The sequence below is a fragment of the Camelus dromedarius genome, chromosome 9 (genome assembly GCF_036321535.1).
Source record: "Camelus dromedarius isolate mCamDro1 chromosome 9, mCamDro1.pat, whole genome shotgun sequence".
Taxonomy (NCBI): Eukaryota; Metazoa; Chordata; class Mammalia; order Artiodactyla; family Camelidae; genus Camelus; species Camelus dromedarius.
The window spans coordinates 26,789,766-26,805,581 of record NC_087444.1 but is presented as its reverse complement, the minus strand read 5'-3'; the positions used below and the strand labels follow the sequence as shown (position 1 = coordinate 26,805,581).

Genomic DNA, 15,816 nt, shown 5'->3' with positions numbered 1-15,816 from the left:
CAACTTGTGAAAGAAAATATTTAAAAATTGGTACATCAGTTGCTTCTGATGAAAATCAAAAAGAGGCTTAATATACAGATATATAAATACAATCAGAAAGAAGGGGCTAAATAATGCTTTGTAACATAATGATATTATCTATAGATTGTAGGTATCTTATGTGAAAAATATATTTTTAGATTTAATTAGCAAGTGGCATAGATACTTCAGTTATCTCGGAGTGAGGCACAGAATCTGTAGGGGCTATTTTAATAATGCTCATTTTTTTGTGGACCGTAGTATGGTTTTAAGCATCTGTCTCTATATGCACACACATGGTAGGCATTTCTGCTTGGTGCCTGAATGCCGGCATTAAGTCTGCACAGAGGCCCTCCAGGTTCCCGGGATGATTTCTCACTGGGTCATAGCCTTTCCTGGTGCTTTGCAGGAATATTCAATTACAGCCTGAACAAGAAAGATGCTATTCGTATTATCCAGCCAACAACAGAATCACTTCAGCCTGCACCCTGCAGCTCAACCATAGGCTCCTTCTTCAGGAAATGAGAACACATGGAACTCTTACCTGTTACATGCTTGAAAGTCCAGAAACACATACGGCATTCAAATGCAGCTGTGGGGACAGATAGAACAGTAAATGCAGATCCAAGGACCTCTACAGCCAAAGGAATTTACTGCACATTAGGTAGAGTCTCCAGAAATGAAAAATAGCTAATGTTTACTGAGCCCTTACTACATGGCAGGCACTCTGCTAAGTATTTTATGTGTATTAGCTTATTTTCATAATAGTCCTATAAAGCAGGCAGCATCACTAGCCTTATTCTATTGAAGTGAATACCAAAAGCTTAGCACTTGCTAGTGAGTGACTGAGCCCACATTAACCCGAGGCAGTGGGACTCCAGTGCCTGCACTCTTAGACATCGTGCTGCAAGAAGTAATAGCCCACAGAGGCTGTCTCACACACATAGATGTGGGAGCATTTTTTGTTCAGGGTTTTGTTTTGTTTTTTCGGCCCACAGTATTTTTAAAATCAGAATTAGTTACTGTGGTGGGCAGAATAGTACAGTACCCCGCATCTCACAGATGTCTACATTCTAATCCGTCCTGGAATCTGTAAATACGTTACTTTACAAGGTAAAGGGACTTTGCAGATGGGGAGATTATCCTGGATTTCCTGGAGGAACCCAGTGTAATCACAAGGGTCCTCAGAAGTAGAAGGGGAACAAAGGGAGATGTGACTACTGAGGAAATGAGAGTGAAGTGACGAAGATTCAGCTCACCATTACTGCCTGAGTAAACTGGAAGAGGCAAGTGAACAGACTGTTCCATAGATTCTCCAGAAGAAATGCAGCCCTGCCAATACCTTGATCTTCCCCTAATAGACTCATTTTGGACTTCTGACTCCCAGAACTGTAAGATAACAAATCTGTGTTGTTTTAGGCCACCAGGTTTGTGGTAATTTGTTATTGGAACAATAGAAAACAAATAGAGCTGTTAATATATAAAAGTTGGAAGTTTTCACATAAAAATCTTGAAAAATAAATCCTGCATATCAAAGATGAGTCAATATCAAAGCAGCTGTCCCTTTAAAGAAAGGATGTATCTCCCATTTCGTTGAAATCCTCATCCCTCCCTTTTGACTGCACCTGGCCTCCTTGCTCTTTTACATGACCTATCTAGTCCCTCTTCCAACTCGGGTTTTGGAACCCTGCGCTGAGCTACACTGTCTCCCAAACAGTAATCAGATTTCAGCAGTTAAAACATCGGCAAGTATATCTACCCTCCTTAAAATGATTCACTGTCAATTAGAACAATCTTTTTGTTTGTATAATGTGACCTCGGGCTAGTTACTTCCTTCTTACAAATGGTGGGGAAACTTGTAGTACACACCTGCTCTGACTGTTTTGAGGACAAAATGAGATACTGAATGAAAAGTGTATTCCCCAGTTCTGGTAAACTCTTGTAATTAACGTACCCCTCCTGCCGTTGAACATTTGGGTTATTTTTAATCTTTGGGAAGTAAAGTCCGTGAATGCATTGCTTTTACTTCTGTCCAGTTGTTGCCCGAGGGTAGGTTTCTAGGAAAACGAATAATGGATCCGTGGGACCATTACACCTGTACGCTGGAATCCCTGTAAAATTTTGTAACTCTCCCACCTCACTTGGCGCAGGCTCCCCGCAGACGCGCCCTCCATCACCGGCAGGGGGCGCCTCGGCCGCCCAGGCCCCGCCGGATGCTAATAAGCCGGGAAGCCCCGCCCTCTGCCGGAAGTGGCGGGGGCGGGGCCTGCTACCCCGGCCGACTGCCGTGCGGGAGCCATGGCGGCCTCTGAGGCGGCGGCGGCGGGGCCCGCGGCTCTGGCCTTGGGCACCCCGGCCGTCTCGGCGGGCGCCAGGGGAGCCGCCGCCGCCTCGGGCCCGCGGGAGCCCCCTGGGCGGTTGAGGGGCTGCCGGCCGCGACTCGCAGCTGCGAGGCAGCAGCCGGCGGGTCCGGCGCCGCCGGCCCGGGAGCTCATCCAGCCATCGGTGAGCGAGCTGTCCCGGGCGGTGCGAACCAACATCCTGTGCACGGTGCGCGGCTGCGGCAAGATCCTGCCCAACAGCCCGGCGCTCAACATGCACCTGGTCAAGAGCCACCGCCTGCAGGTGAGCCCGCCGCGGGACGGCGCCTCCCGGGGCCTGGCGCGACCGAGCGCCTGAGGGCGGCGCTGGGGGCCGGGGGCTCGGGTCCGGCTCCCAGTGAGGCGCAGGCCGCGGGCGGGGATGCGCCGTGTGTCTGGCCAGCGTCGCAGGGGCTTCCGAGGCCCTGAAACGTGAGGGAGTCCGGAAAGGGAGACTGGGAGGGCGCAGGGAGGCGCGGCGATAGAAAACACTGTGTCATGTCCCCGGGCTGTCAGGCTCGGACCCGCAGGACGGGCGGCCTCTTACTGGGCGGCTCGGGCGTTTCACAGGTTTGTCTCGCCGGTTCTCATAGCACCTTTTTCTGTTGAGGAGACACCGGTGACGCAGCCCGAGTCGTGCTGGGGTTTACACCCGGTCTCAGATTCTAAAGTCGGCGTTCTCTCCACCACTCCCGCAATACCTCCTTCAGGCGTTTAGGTCCTGCCCAATTGGTAAGGCTTAGAGCTCCGTCATTCCAAGTTTCAGTGTTGGTGAAATCAGCTTTGCTCAGTAATGAGAACTAAGCGAAATTTCTCCTGTGAATCGTCTTTAAGAGATGACACTGTATGTAATGACATGGCAATAGTCTGAACATCCCTTCCACCTTGTGTAGAATGGGACAGTGATTTTCAACCTTTAGTGCACCTCTGTGGAAAGCTTATAAAAAATTCAGATGTCCAGTCCCGCCCTAGACCTAGTAAATCCTAGTGTCTCAGTCATTACAATAGGAATTTTCCCTCCACCACTTATTCGAGTCTCTCTGTTCCAACAGTGACGTAATTCCAAAGAGTGTCACCGAAAGTTTTGTGAATAGGTAGCTTTTGATGGTCTGAATTGATTCAGGAGTAAGTTTAAATTACCTGGCGTATTGCACGTTCTGTCCGCCCTTCAGGTAAATCCACCTCGGAAATGTTTTTAGAATCAGGTTTCTGATAAGAATTTAACAGCAGAAAGTTTGAAGTCTCTAGCAGAGCAGATGTGTTGCCCATGAAGGACAGTCCCCTTCTGGTGCCAACTGAATCAAGAGGCAACAACATTCTTATATGAAGTTTAGGGAGGCCAGTCCGGAAATCACCTTCCTTAGAGGTAAGCTGAAGGAGACCCTGCCCGTGAGGCTGCACTTGTCAGTAGTTTTGGGTTTCTTCCCTGGCACAAATTTTAATTAAATTCTTCTTTTCCTTATCCATATTTTAACTTAGTGGATGAACTATATATTTGTAAGAATTCTACAGCCTGACCCCTTGGTGCTCTTTAGTTCATATATATGTAACAGCCATCACCCTCCTTCAGTATCATCTCCTCTCTGGTAGACAGCTAAGGTAACATTACATCTCTAAGCACCAGGGGAGCTGCCTGTCTGACCGGGACCCTCTTTGTGTTGGCCTGCACACCACCCTAAGAAGCACTTTTTAACGGTTTATGTCATTCTTTTCTCTGGAATTGCTGTCACAAGCTTTGTATCTCTCAAGACCTTGTGAAGCATCTATAAGGCATAGAGATACCAGTTACATGTCAGGACCAGTTTGGTAATATACAATAGGTTTATTTCTAATTATGTTTTTAAAATATGTGAAGTTCAGGAATTCTAAAGATACCAACCCTGAGCATATAATAGGTCTAAGAAGGAGGAACATGAGGCAAATACAGATTTTGACAGTCACATCTTTACTTAGACTTTATTAGGCCAGAGTTATCAGTATCCTCCCTTGCTTAGAACCTCTGTGAAGCCATTCTTTGAGTTCTAGTCATTTTTCAAATTTCTCTTGTCTGAAGACAGCATAGTGCACTCAGGATCTCTTTCTGAGCTGAAAACACTGAAGAGAAAAAAAAAAAAAAAAGGACTCTCCTGAGTTTCCTTCCTTGGTCACTGAGGAGACCTTTTTTAGCAGGAATTAAAGAAGCCTTACTCTGAACCATCATTGTTTTTCTCTTGTCAAACAAGCCCACTTTCCTGCCTTGTTCTACCTCTAACCATGGTGCCTAGCAGTCCCTGAGCATCTGCTGTCTTGGTGGAAGCGGTTTTTTTCTTTAACAAAGGTGGCCTGTGTGACAAAACAGCCCTCTCTGTATGGTGTCACCCCAGTGTGGTGAATCTATACACTCAGTCGGGACCCCAAGTAGCAGGCTCTTGAGTTCAAACATTACTCTTGACATGTGGTGTCTCAAAGTATGGGAAGGAAGAGGGGAAAGAAAGAGGCCTAAGGAAAAGAGCTGACTGGGAGGTCCCTGTGGTTTTGAAAGTGTTCTGTGTTTAGACAGAGACCACAAGCAGTCCAGTCAGTGTGTGCCTACTTTCTACCCTCAAGCTAGGCTGAGTATATCTACTTGGCAGATTTGCATAATAGTCGATGGAGATTTTCCCTTTGCGCTCCCTGTTATAGCTACTTACATAATTGTAGCTTCTTTCGTAGTTTTTTTTTCTTCTAGATTATGATCTTTTATTCCCTTCCCCATTAGTTGCTGTAAGGTTCTTGTTTTATTCTTTCTTCAGAATATACCCTGCCCCCAATCAAATATTTCCTTCTTAATGAGTAATAAATCCTTCTGCAGAATGATGAATAAAAGTGGAGATTGAATTGTGAGAAGTAAGGTACATGCTGCCTTTTGGTTTTACGTGGTTTCTTAAGATACATGTCTCTATTCCATATTCTATAAAGAAATCTGGAAATATCCTAGTCCCAGCCTTGCCTACAGGAGGGATCCATGGAGAAATGAAAGCTGGTGATTCAGGGAAAAGAAGAGTAAGAATAAATGGACATTTCTTCGTTGCTAGAGATGTTTTATTCCTCGTGTTTAAAAACAGTAAAGGGGACAGAAGGACCCTTAAAGAAGCCAATCTGAAAAGGTGACATACTGTGTGTTTCCAACTATATGACATTCTGGAAAAGGCAAAACTTTAGAGACAGTAAAAAGATGAGTGGTTACCAGGGCTTTGAATGGGTGGAACACAGAGGCCTTTTTAGAGCAGTGAGTATACTCTATATTATAACAATGGATACCTGTCATTATATGTTTGTGAAAACCTATAGAACGTATGACAGCAGTAATGAACTCTAATATGATCTATGGACTTTGGATGATAATGATGTGTCAGTATACTTTCATCAGTTCTAACAAATGTACCTCTCTGGTGAGGAATGTTAGTGGAACAGACTGTATTGCCCGAGGGGAAGGGATGGCAAGGTGGGGCATTCATTGTATGAGAACTCTTTGTGCTTTTGGTTCAGTTTTGCTGTGAATCTAATAAAACTTCTCTTTAAAAAAAAGTTTATTCATTTTTTAAAAAGTGAAGTTAGCAGGTATATGAGAACATGATAGGAAGTTTGAAAAGGGGTAGTAAAAGGATTGCTTAGCAAATTGAGGATGTATTAGAAGTGAGCATGAATTTCTTGGTGAGCCTGCAGGCAGGGTTTTATAGAACAATAGAACATTTGACAGCCTAGAACACAGAAGGAGGCAGGGTAGAGAATTCAGGCTACAGCAGTCCATATTCCAGAACCTGTGGGTTTAACCTCGGCACCAGTGGTCCTTAAGCTAGGCTACACATTGGGATCATCAGGGGAGATTTTTAAACCAAATACCAAACCGAATTTTAAACCAAATACTAAACACACCCAAAACGAATTGCATGAATACCTGGGATTGGGACCAGGCATACATAGGTATTGTTTTTAGTGCTTCAAGTGACTTGTCACAGGTCACCAGGGTTGAGAGCCACTACCCTACACTGGACTGCCTTTCTAAAAGTGCTCTGCGTTTAGCATGCAATTGCTCTCTTCTTTAAGCATGAAAACAGGTGTATAAAATAGTTTCTGTCTTTAAAAAATGTAGTTGGGGAGACAGGAACTCTAGAAGAAAATGATAGTATGCAAAGTGACTTCAGACAAGGAATAGATCTTTAGATCCCGGTGGTGAGCAGAACAAGGGAGTGCTGTTTATTGAGAATGTGACCTGGACTAGGCTCCTTGCTAATCCGGTACAAGATAATCCTGAGAGTTAACTAGTCTCTCTGGTTTAGAAATGAGTAAACTGGCTCAGAGAGGAAATACCCTGTCCAAGGTCATACCCCTAATCAGTGGTGGAAATACCCCCTAAGCAGTGCTGTGTGCTCTTCCCACCACTAAGTTCTGCCTGAAAGAGGTGGTCATACAAGAATGGCTGCAGGAGGTGAAACTGGAAGTGGGAAGAATGTTAGGCTGAGCAGGGTGGTGTATGAAAAGGGAACAGAAAAAGAGATGGTTATAATGGTGGATTAGAAGCATAATGAGGAGTTGGGGTTTTATGTAGCTTTTTAAAAAAATAGTATTAGGGATGATATATACAAATAATTTTTTGGAATGTCAAATTTGTTATATTAGAAGAGGAAGGAAAATTATTTAGGAGACCATTTAAATAATCCAAATGAATATGAATATCTAGACACTGTAGTGCAGTAGGATTATAAAAGGGTGGACCAGCGTGGAAGACATGGAGAAGTAACTGACTAAATTTGACATCACTGAGAGATAAATTATGTTGCTTAAAAATAAAACAAGAACAGCTTCTTTTCCCCTCTAAAGGAGTGGACACAGACTCAACAAGATCACCCTGTTTCTCTTAAGATACATCACGAAAGCAAAGGGAAGGAGTCTTAGCCATGTGGTTATTAATTTCTTCTCTAGATAACACACTGACGATAGAGAAGGAGGTGGGCATGTTCCAAATGAATCCTTTCTCATCAGAACGCTTAAGGACTAAAACATCTAGATGCTGCTGCAGCAGCTGAGGCCTGAGCACATATCCCATTGTTTCCAGTGACCTATAAAGAGGTCCTTCATCACCAGCTGCACACACACACCTCCCTCCAGGGCCAGCAGGGGGTGGCCAGATAAGAATTATGCTGGAGGTCATAGGTGTCTCACACCTGAGATACGTGGGCTCCCCCAGGTTAACAAGAGCTCTTCAAGATAAATTAACTCACCAGTTATTTGAAACGGACTTTTACCCAAATCAATCACATACTGAATAACAAAGGATTATTAGGATGAGTTAATAAATATAAAGTGCTTAGAATAGTGCCTGACACAGTAGTAAAAGCTGTATTAGTACTGGCCATTATAGTGATTATTAAAGTTCAAACAGAGCATGGTGCCTGTATTCAAGCATAGTATATAAAGTTTTGTCAGCTGGCTTTAGCTACTTTAGGAGGGCAGTGTGGTGATCAGAGAAAGTCACTGCTCTGTATCAGGAAGGCCTAGGTCATAGTGTCAGGGCCTCATATTAATTCACTGGGGGTGGAATGGGATAGAAGGGAAGAGAAGACTTAAGGATGATACCAAGTCTTGAGCCTGAGAAACTAAGTAAACCATTTAGAAATAGGGAAGCTAGCTTTAAGAGCAGAGATTTTTAAGCTTAGGAGGAGTATTATAGGAATGGATGGAAATTTTTTAAATAACATCATTTTTTGTTTTATTTTGTTTTGAAAATTTCTAACAGATTTCTTGAGCTATAGTTTACACACCATAAAATTTACCCATTTTAAATGAATGATTCAGTTATTTTTTTAGTAGATTTACAGTTATGTAAGCATCACCACAATTTCAATTTTAGAACATTTTCATCACCCTAAAAAGATCCCTTGTGCCCATCTTGAGTCATTCCTTGTTATTACTCCCAGCTCATTCTGTTGGTTTTTTTAAAATAATTATTTAAAGTAATTTTTCTTTTGCAGGATGGCATAGTGAATCCAACAATAAGAAAAGATTTGAAAACTGTACCGAAATTCTACTGTTGTCCAATTGAAGGATGCCCTCGAGGCCCTGACAGACCATTTTCTCAATTTTCTCTCGTAAAACAGGTATTTTAGTTGTCTTAGGTATACTTCTCTGAGAATGAAATGCAGATGGCATAAATCTAATGTGCATTCTCATTACTTACCAGTCATAACTAGAGAATGGAGCAGAAAGATGCTCTAAGGATAGTTGCCCTGGTGCCCCAGATGGGGTAAAAATGGGTAGGGTGTAAGTGAAAGAGACATGGCTTGTTCTGGAAGAGAGGACTTCTAGAAGTGAATTTGGAGAGAAAGAAGAGCAAGACAGCAAAGTATGATAAAGTGTGTCCTCCCACATCTCTGTTATGAATCTACATGCTTTCAAGGTCAGGAACAAATGCACAAAGGCAATGTTCTCCCAAGGAAGTAAGGAACTGCAGAATTCAGGAAGGAAGAATTTCAGAAACCGCTATCTTAGGAGGGAGGGGCACAGCAAGTGGGGAAAGAGGTGCTTCTGGACTGAAAAGGTGGGCGGCTGAAATACTTCCCTGCAGATTTGCTGGAGGGGATCCTGAGAAAAGCTTGCAAAGACTTTTCCTGCCTGCAGCACTTACTTACAAATGAAAAGCTAAATGTTGGGTACCTGGAATGTTTCCAAAACAGTCTCCTCCACTTTTCACAAAGCCAAAGTGACAGGGAGAAGCAGCGCGTGATAAACTGCAGTTTGCCTGCTTTTACACTCTTGATGTGCACTGCCATATTTTATCATGTAAAATCATTGTTAATATGGGTATGTTGATGTCTTTTGAAATGTTTTGAGCAGTTGCAGTTTTTCATTTCAGAAAGCCCTTTTGTGTTCTGCCTAGCACTTTATGAAAATGCATGCTGAAAAGAAGCATAAATGCAGCAAGTGCAGCAACTCCTACGGCACTGAATGGGACTTGAGAAGACATGCGGAAGACTGTGGCAAGACCTTCCAGTGCACATGCGGCTGTCCCTATGCCAGCAGAACTGCACTGCAGTCCCACGTCTACCGAACTGGCCATGAGATCCCTGCAGAACACAGGTAAATGGGGGAAACTGGTGGCCCAAACGCCAGTAGCTGTGGGAAGACTTTCAGATGAAACTTCCTGGAGAGCCTTAGTGTAAGGAGAAAGGAGGAACAGTGAAGAAAAGGTGTGACACGGAAGAAGGGAATTTTCTGAAATGGCAGTGGTACTAGCAGATGATCCACATTTATTTGACCCAATTGTTCTTCCTAATTCTTTCACCAGCTCCTTTTGAGGGTCTCTTATTATTCCCAAATGAAAATCTGAGTTTTCAGTTCTTCAGAAACTTCCAGCATTTTCTGCCAGTGGGGTACTAGATTGTTGAAGAGTTTTCAATCATGTAACTGTGCTTCATTTGAAAGGTCAGATTTATATTTGGACTAATAGCTTCCCACTTTAGAAATAGTAATAGTTGCATTATGTAATCTGTTAGCTTTCTGACGCTTACAGATCTAAGTTGAGTTCTAGTATTTGGAGCTTTCTCTCCCAAAAAGGCATGCTTCCTCCTTCCCTGTTTGCATGTTTCTGAACTTCCGTTTACCATGTAATAGGTCAGGTTACAAGAGAAGGGATTTCTCTTCACTGGGTTGAATCTCACCTTTGCTGTTTACATGGGAAATAGACTTTGTAAGTGTAGATACAGCACTAAGGTTGATAAGGAAAGTTGCCATTTAAAGTTATTTTTCTCTTTTTACTCTGTCATTGTTTCCAGGGATCCACCTAGTAAGAAAAGGAAAATGGAAAACTGCCTGCACAACCAGAAGTTGTCCAGTAAGACTGTCGAATCACTGAGCAACCAACAAACCCCAAGACCAGATACTCAAGAACTGGAAACTTCAGAAATAAAGCTGGTGGCTTCTTTTGAAGACTCTTGCAACTCTACTGCCAGAAAGCAGACTCTGACAACACCTCCAAGGTACCCTCAGAAGTTGCTTTTACCAAAGCCCAAAGTGGCTTTGGTTAAACTCCCCGTCATGCAGTTTTCTCCTGTGCCTGTCTTTGTGCCTACAGCCGACTCCTCAGCCCAGCCCGTGGTGTTGGGTGTCGATCACCAAGGCTCTGCCCCGGGAGCTGTGCACTTACTCCCCTTGTCCATAGGAACCCTGATCCTCGGCCTAGATTCAGAGGCTTGCTCTCTCAAGGAGAGCCTCCCTCTTTCAAAACTTGTAAATCCTGTTGCTGTTGAGCCAGTTAGCACAGGTGTTCAAGTGAACTTGGGTAAAAGTCCGTCTCACCCTTTACAAGAACTAGGGAACACATGTCAGAAGAACAGCATTTCTTCAATCAATGTACAGACAGATCTGTCTTATGCCACACAACACTTTATTCCTTCTGCACAGTGGGCTAGCCCTGATTCCTCTGTATCATCTTGTTCTCAAACTGATTTGACATTTGGTTCTCAAGTTTGCCTTCCCATTAGTGTTCATACTCAAACTTTTTTGCCCAGTTCTAAGGTAACCTCATCTATTGCTGCTCAGACTGATGCGTTTATAGATGCCTGTTTCCAGTCAGGTGGGATCTCCAGAGAAACTCAAACCAGTGGGATGCGAAGTCCAACAGATGATCGAGTGCAGATGGACCAAGCTGTAATGTGTGGAGATATTTTTGAGAGTGTCCATTCATCATACGGCGTTTCTGCAGACAGTATTATAAGCAGCAGCTTGGTAACAGAGACTGTGACTCATGGTTTGTTACCTCAGAACCACCCTAAGACTTTACATCAAGATATTGAGAAATCTACACCAGTTATAAACTTCAGTGCACAGAATAGTCTGCTTCCTTCACAGAACATGACAGATAATCAGACCCAAACTATAGATTTATTAAGTGATCTAGAAAATATCTTGTCGAGTAACCTGCCTGGTCAGACACTGGACAATCGTAGTCTTTTGTCTGACACAAATTCTGGACCTGACAGCCAGCTCCCGTCTGGCCCAACCCAGAATCCCGCAATTGATTTTGATATTGAAGAGTTCTTTTCAGCCTCAAATATCCAGACTCAAACTGAAGAGAGTGAGCTTAGCACCATGACCACTGAGCCAGTCCTGGAATCACTGGACATAGAGACCCAAACTGACTTCTTACTTGCAGACACCTCTGCCCAGTCCTATGGTTATAGGGGAAATTCTAACTTCTTAGGCCTTGAAATGTTTGACACACAGACACAGACGGACTTAAACTTCTTTTTAGACAGTAGCCCTCATCTGCCTCTGGGAAGTATTCTGAAACACTCCAGCTTTTCCATGAGTACCGATTCCTCTGACACAGAGACCCAAACCGAAGGAATCTCCACTGCTAAAAACATACCTGCTTTAGAAAGCAAAGTTCAGTTGAACAGTACAGAAACACAGACCATGAATTCTGGCTTTGAAACTTTGGGGAGCTTGTTCTTCACCAGCAATGAAACTCAAACAGCAATGGACGACTTTCTTCTAGCTGACTTGGCCTGGAACACGATGGAATCTCAGTTCAGCTCTGTTGAAACCCAGACGTGTGCAGAACTACACACAGTGTCCAACTTCTAAAAGTGGAGTCCACATTGTGGGGTGGCATTTACAGTTCCCTTCTGGATTTAGAAAGTGGAGAGTGGGGACAACAGTATTAACTCTATTGAATGTAGTTGATGATACAGTTACTTCGATTCTTTGAGGTTCTTTGCCTTTTGTACTTGTAAACATGAAATTTGTGTAAAAATTTGTGAGTGTATCATAAAGTGTAAGATGTTGATCTAAAAATGATTGTTTTTGTGTTGCCTACATTTGCCCTTTCAGTGTAGTCTTCCCTTCTTAAAAAAAAAATGTATTTCACACCTTTAAAACCCATCTAGCCATTTAGCTGCAGCCAAGCTCACCAGGACTAGGGTACAAACTTTTCAAATCTTCAAAACATTTTAGTGAAAGTATGACTTAAATTGCATCTAAAATATTTTTGACAGTGCTTGTTAGAAATTCCTGTTTCCTGATAATATCTAAAGAGATCTGATGCTGTGCCATCAGATTGAAACACCAACGCTTCGATGGTTTGACTCATGTTGCCTGCAGCTTCATCTGCTTTGTCATCTTACTCTTCCCTGATTTGAAGACACAAAGGAACACTACAGTTGTCTTTAGCTTTTGAGACAGTTTTCATATAGTCAATGCCATCCTTTCTGTACATGAACTATTATTGATACCGACGTAACTACAGTACTTCCTCACAAGCCATGTTGCTGTAAAATTATTGCTTCAAGAAGTAGCAGCCAGCACTTAGTGTAAATAGTGATCCTTCTCGTCTAAATGACAGTAAGTCCCCCCAGCTATGGAAATGCTGGGCTGTGGAATCACTCCTGTTGGCTCACACTGGAGTGTTTCCTACGAGCATCCCTCCTCCTCCTCCCTACAGCCAGGGTGGTGCTCCAGAGCCTCTCCCCAGAGTACTCCCACTAGCTGAATTTTGTCACTCTAAGTGTTAAATAAGTGAGTAAATAAATAAATAACATTAAGGGAAAAGGACATCCCTTCCTAAACATCATTGCATAAGCTGAAAAGGGCAAGAGTGCAATCAACAGTTATCTTAAGTGAATCTTCTTTTCATCCACCTCTCATTTTTCCCTTAAATGAGGAAACACATTGGCCTAGCAAGGATAGTATTTGTGCCTTGAGGATAGCAGTTATAGAATAGATCCATCTAAGATACGGTATTCTGCATTTTGTTGCTTTATTTATTTTTTTAGAGAGGGTAATACCAGTCTTCAAAGAAAATGAGGTGAAGACGATTGCTTCAGTAATCAATAACATCTATGTTTTGAGATGGGTGTGTAGTCAAGTGTGCTTTTAGGATTTTCTGTATTTAGGAGATCCGGAATTCTTGATTTTTGGCCAACTTTCAGGCAAGTAAAAATCTGGGCAGCCTGTACATTTTTCTAAGTTTACCCAAAAAACTGCTCTGTTCCTTCTTTGGCACATGCTTATGCTGCTGGAGGCTAAATCCTCAAAATAAAACCTAAGGAGGAGAATAATAATTCATTAAAATAAATCAGTGGTGTTGCTACTAATTCCAATCCCATAGAAGAATTGTTGATATGGATAAATAGCGTATCCTGGGCAGATGAACTCAACCTGGTAGATGAAAGTATGCTTTGGTCACAGTTGCCTACGAATATGGGTTTCAAAGCAAACATAAAGCCTTAACTTAGAATTTCATTATGTTTTAGAATCATCACTGCCTTAATGTTCAAACATTTAATTTAAGTTCTCCTAGCAAAGGAGAAATGCATGTTTGTTTATGGCTTTTTGTAAATATATATGCAGTGATCTATGGCTTTACAAATTGTGTGTGTGTGTGTGTGTTTCTGTGACAACGTTTGTTAACCCAGCCAGTAGAGTTATTTACAGAAAAATGGAGCATGTAATAGTTCTTCATGTGTAAGTAAGAACTGTTTCCCCTCAAAACCTGAGTTACCTGAATTGTTCTATTATTTGTAAAAGCTGAAACTCACTGATTAAAGAGAAGTGAGAATTCTACCTTTTTTGTGAATTCTTCAACATACTCATAATGTGACTTACTTTGTTGCCTAACTTTTTACAAACTCATCTTCTGAAGGTCACATGAGGAAATGACTGCCTAGTTATTTTCATTATTATATTGCCTTTGTTCATGAAAATTTGCTAACAGTTTTGCTAATAGAAAATGAAAAAGACATTCCATTACCAAAGCTTCTATTTTGATGTAGTTTTTATTTTGATAAAAATTATCCACTCTAGGATTTAAGTTTTGGGAAAATTTTTTCAAAGGAGACTACTCTGATTATTTTTTTAATCCAGGTGTCACCATTTTATAATAGAGTGTCTTTTATCTTTGTTAGTAATGTGCTTCTGGCTTAAGAGCAAAAATGAGTGGTCCTCTGCTCAGTCACTAATTGCAGGAAAGCTAAATCCATGTGTTTGAGTCCCTTGAAATAAGGGAAATAAAAGTAGAAAAATTTTGTAGACTTACCTGAAAGATGCTAAGTAAGTTCTGAAGCTACTTTTGATTGGAAAAAAAGGTATCAGTGTAAGTCTAGTTGAGAAGTTGTTCTGTTAATAGTGGCAAAAAACAAGAAGATATTTTCATGTAATCCTTTATGGTCTCAATTTTAGAATGTTTATCTTAGTTTCAGTCCAAACCTAATCTCATACTGACTCAGAAGAGCACGTCCTAGCTGGTATATTTAAAACATTGCTTCTCAAACTTGTCCTCGGAATACTCTTAAATAAAGAGGAGGAGGAACATGTCACTTTGGAAGATCTAGGAACGAAGCCTTTGAAATGTCGAGTGTTGTGCAGTTTTATTTTCCTTATATCTCATGGTGTGTGTGTGTGTTCTCATCTGAAGTGTGTTAAAGTGCCACTGATTAGATTTGACACCAGGAGAGGACACGTCAGTCTTTTGGCTTAATGCTTCCTCCCAATATGTAAAATACTGTTAAATGAAGTGAATTTTAATCTTCTTCATCTTCTTCAGCAAGATGTTGGCTAGTCTCATGTTCCTATGGTCAAGAAGACAGTTGACTAAATACCTTTTTTATGCAATGTTTAAATCCCAACGGTTCTCTCAGTTGTGTGAACTGTATTTATTAGCAGATACACTGATACACTAATTTACATACCGAGAGAGGCAAGCTAAAGAGCAAATGGAAAGGATTATCAGGTTGTTGGTGTCCTCAAATTAACAAATTTGGGCACTGTATTTTAAAAAGTGCATGTTTGAAAAGAGCAAAATGCCCAAAGTATGTGAATGAATAAGAGCATTTCCATAATACTTACACTGGAGGAGTGTCAACATTCACTCAGTTCTTCCAACAAACTTTTGAAAACAAATTAAATTTCATATATTGCCTTACTAATAAATAACAAAATAAATACATTTGTAACTTTGTTCTAAACCCATAAAATCAGAAATAGTGAAGGTTGTCATAGGAAAAACTTGCTAAGGCCCTTCCGTTAACTTTTCTTACTTTATCATCAAGCAAGTTAATATTACAGAACATAAAGGCTAAAAACAGCAACAACAAAATTAAAACAAATAATACTCTCTTTTAGTGAAATATTTCACTTTTATCAGTGAAATAGTCAAATATTTCAGAAAGTGAAAACAGTCTTAAAAAAAAATAAAATCTCCATAGCAACTTTGTTATTCTCAAAAGTATATATGTTACCTCAATGTAAACAAAGACTTTTTCTCTTTTTGGCCTAAAGGAGTGAGCTTATTAGCAGGGTGTGTGTCAATAAGACCTCATTCCAAGCTTGGCATCTTCTTACCGCTTCTGCTTGCAGCTTTTTACTCTTTGCTTTCTGGTGATCCAGTGCTTTTTCCATGTCCTGGGTGAAATATTTGGTTTTA

General features: G+C 41.6%; 1 protein-coding gene across 1 annotated transcript; it reads left to right on the top strand.

The window, feature by feature from the left end:
- Positions 1 to 2,316: 2,316 nt before the first annotated feature.
- On the top strand, positions 2,317 to 13,958 carry ATMIN (ATM interactor). The gene is made up of 4 exons (XM_031458008.2): positions 2,317 to 2,643; positions 8,369 to 8,494; positions 9,274 to 9,473; positions 10,169 to 13,958. Exons 1-4 carry the CDS (start codon positions 2,317 to 2,319, stop codon positions 11,979 to 11,981), a joined length of 2,466 nt encoding a protein of 821 aa, XP_031313868.2. The 3' UTR covers positions 11,982 to 13,958.
- Positions 13,959 to 15,816: the final 1,858 nt, after the last annotated feature.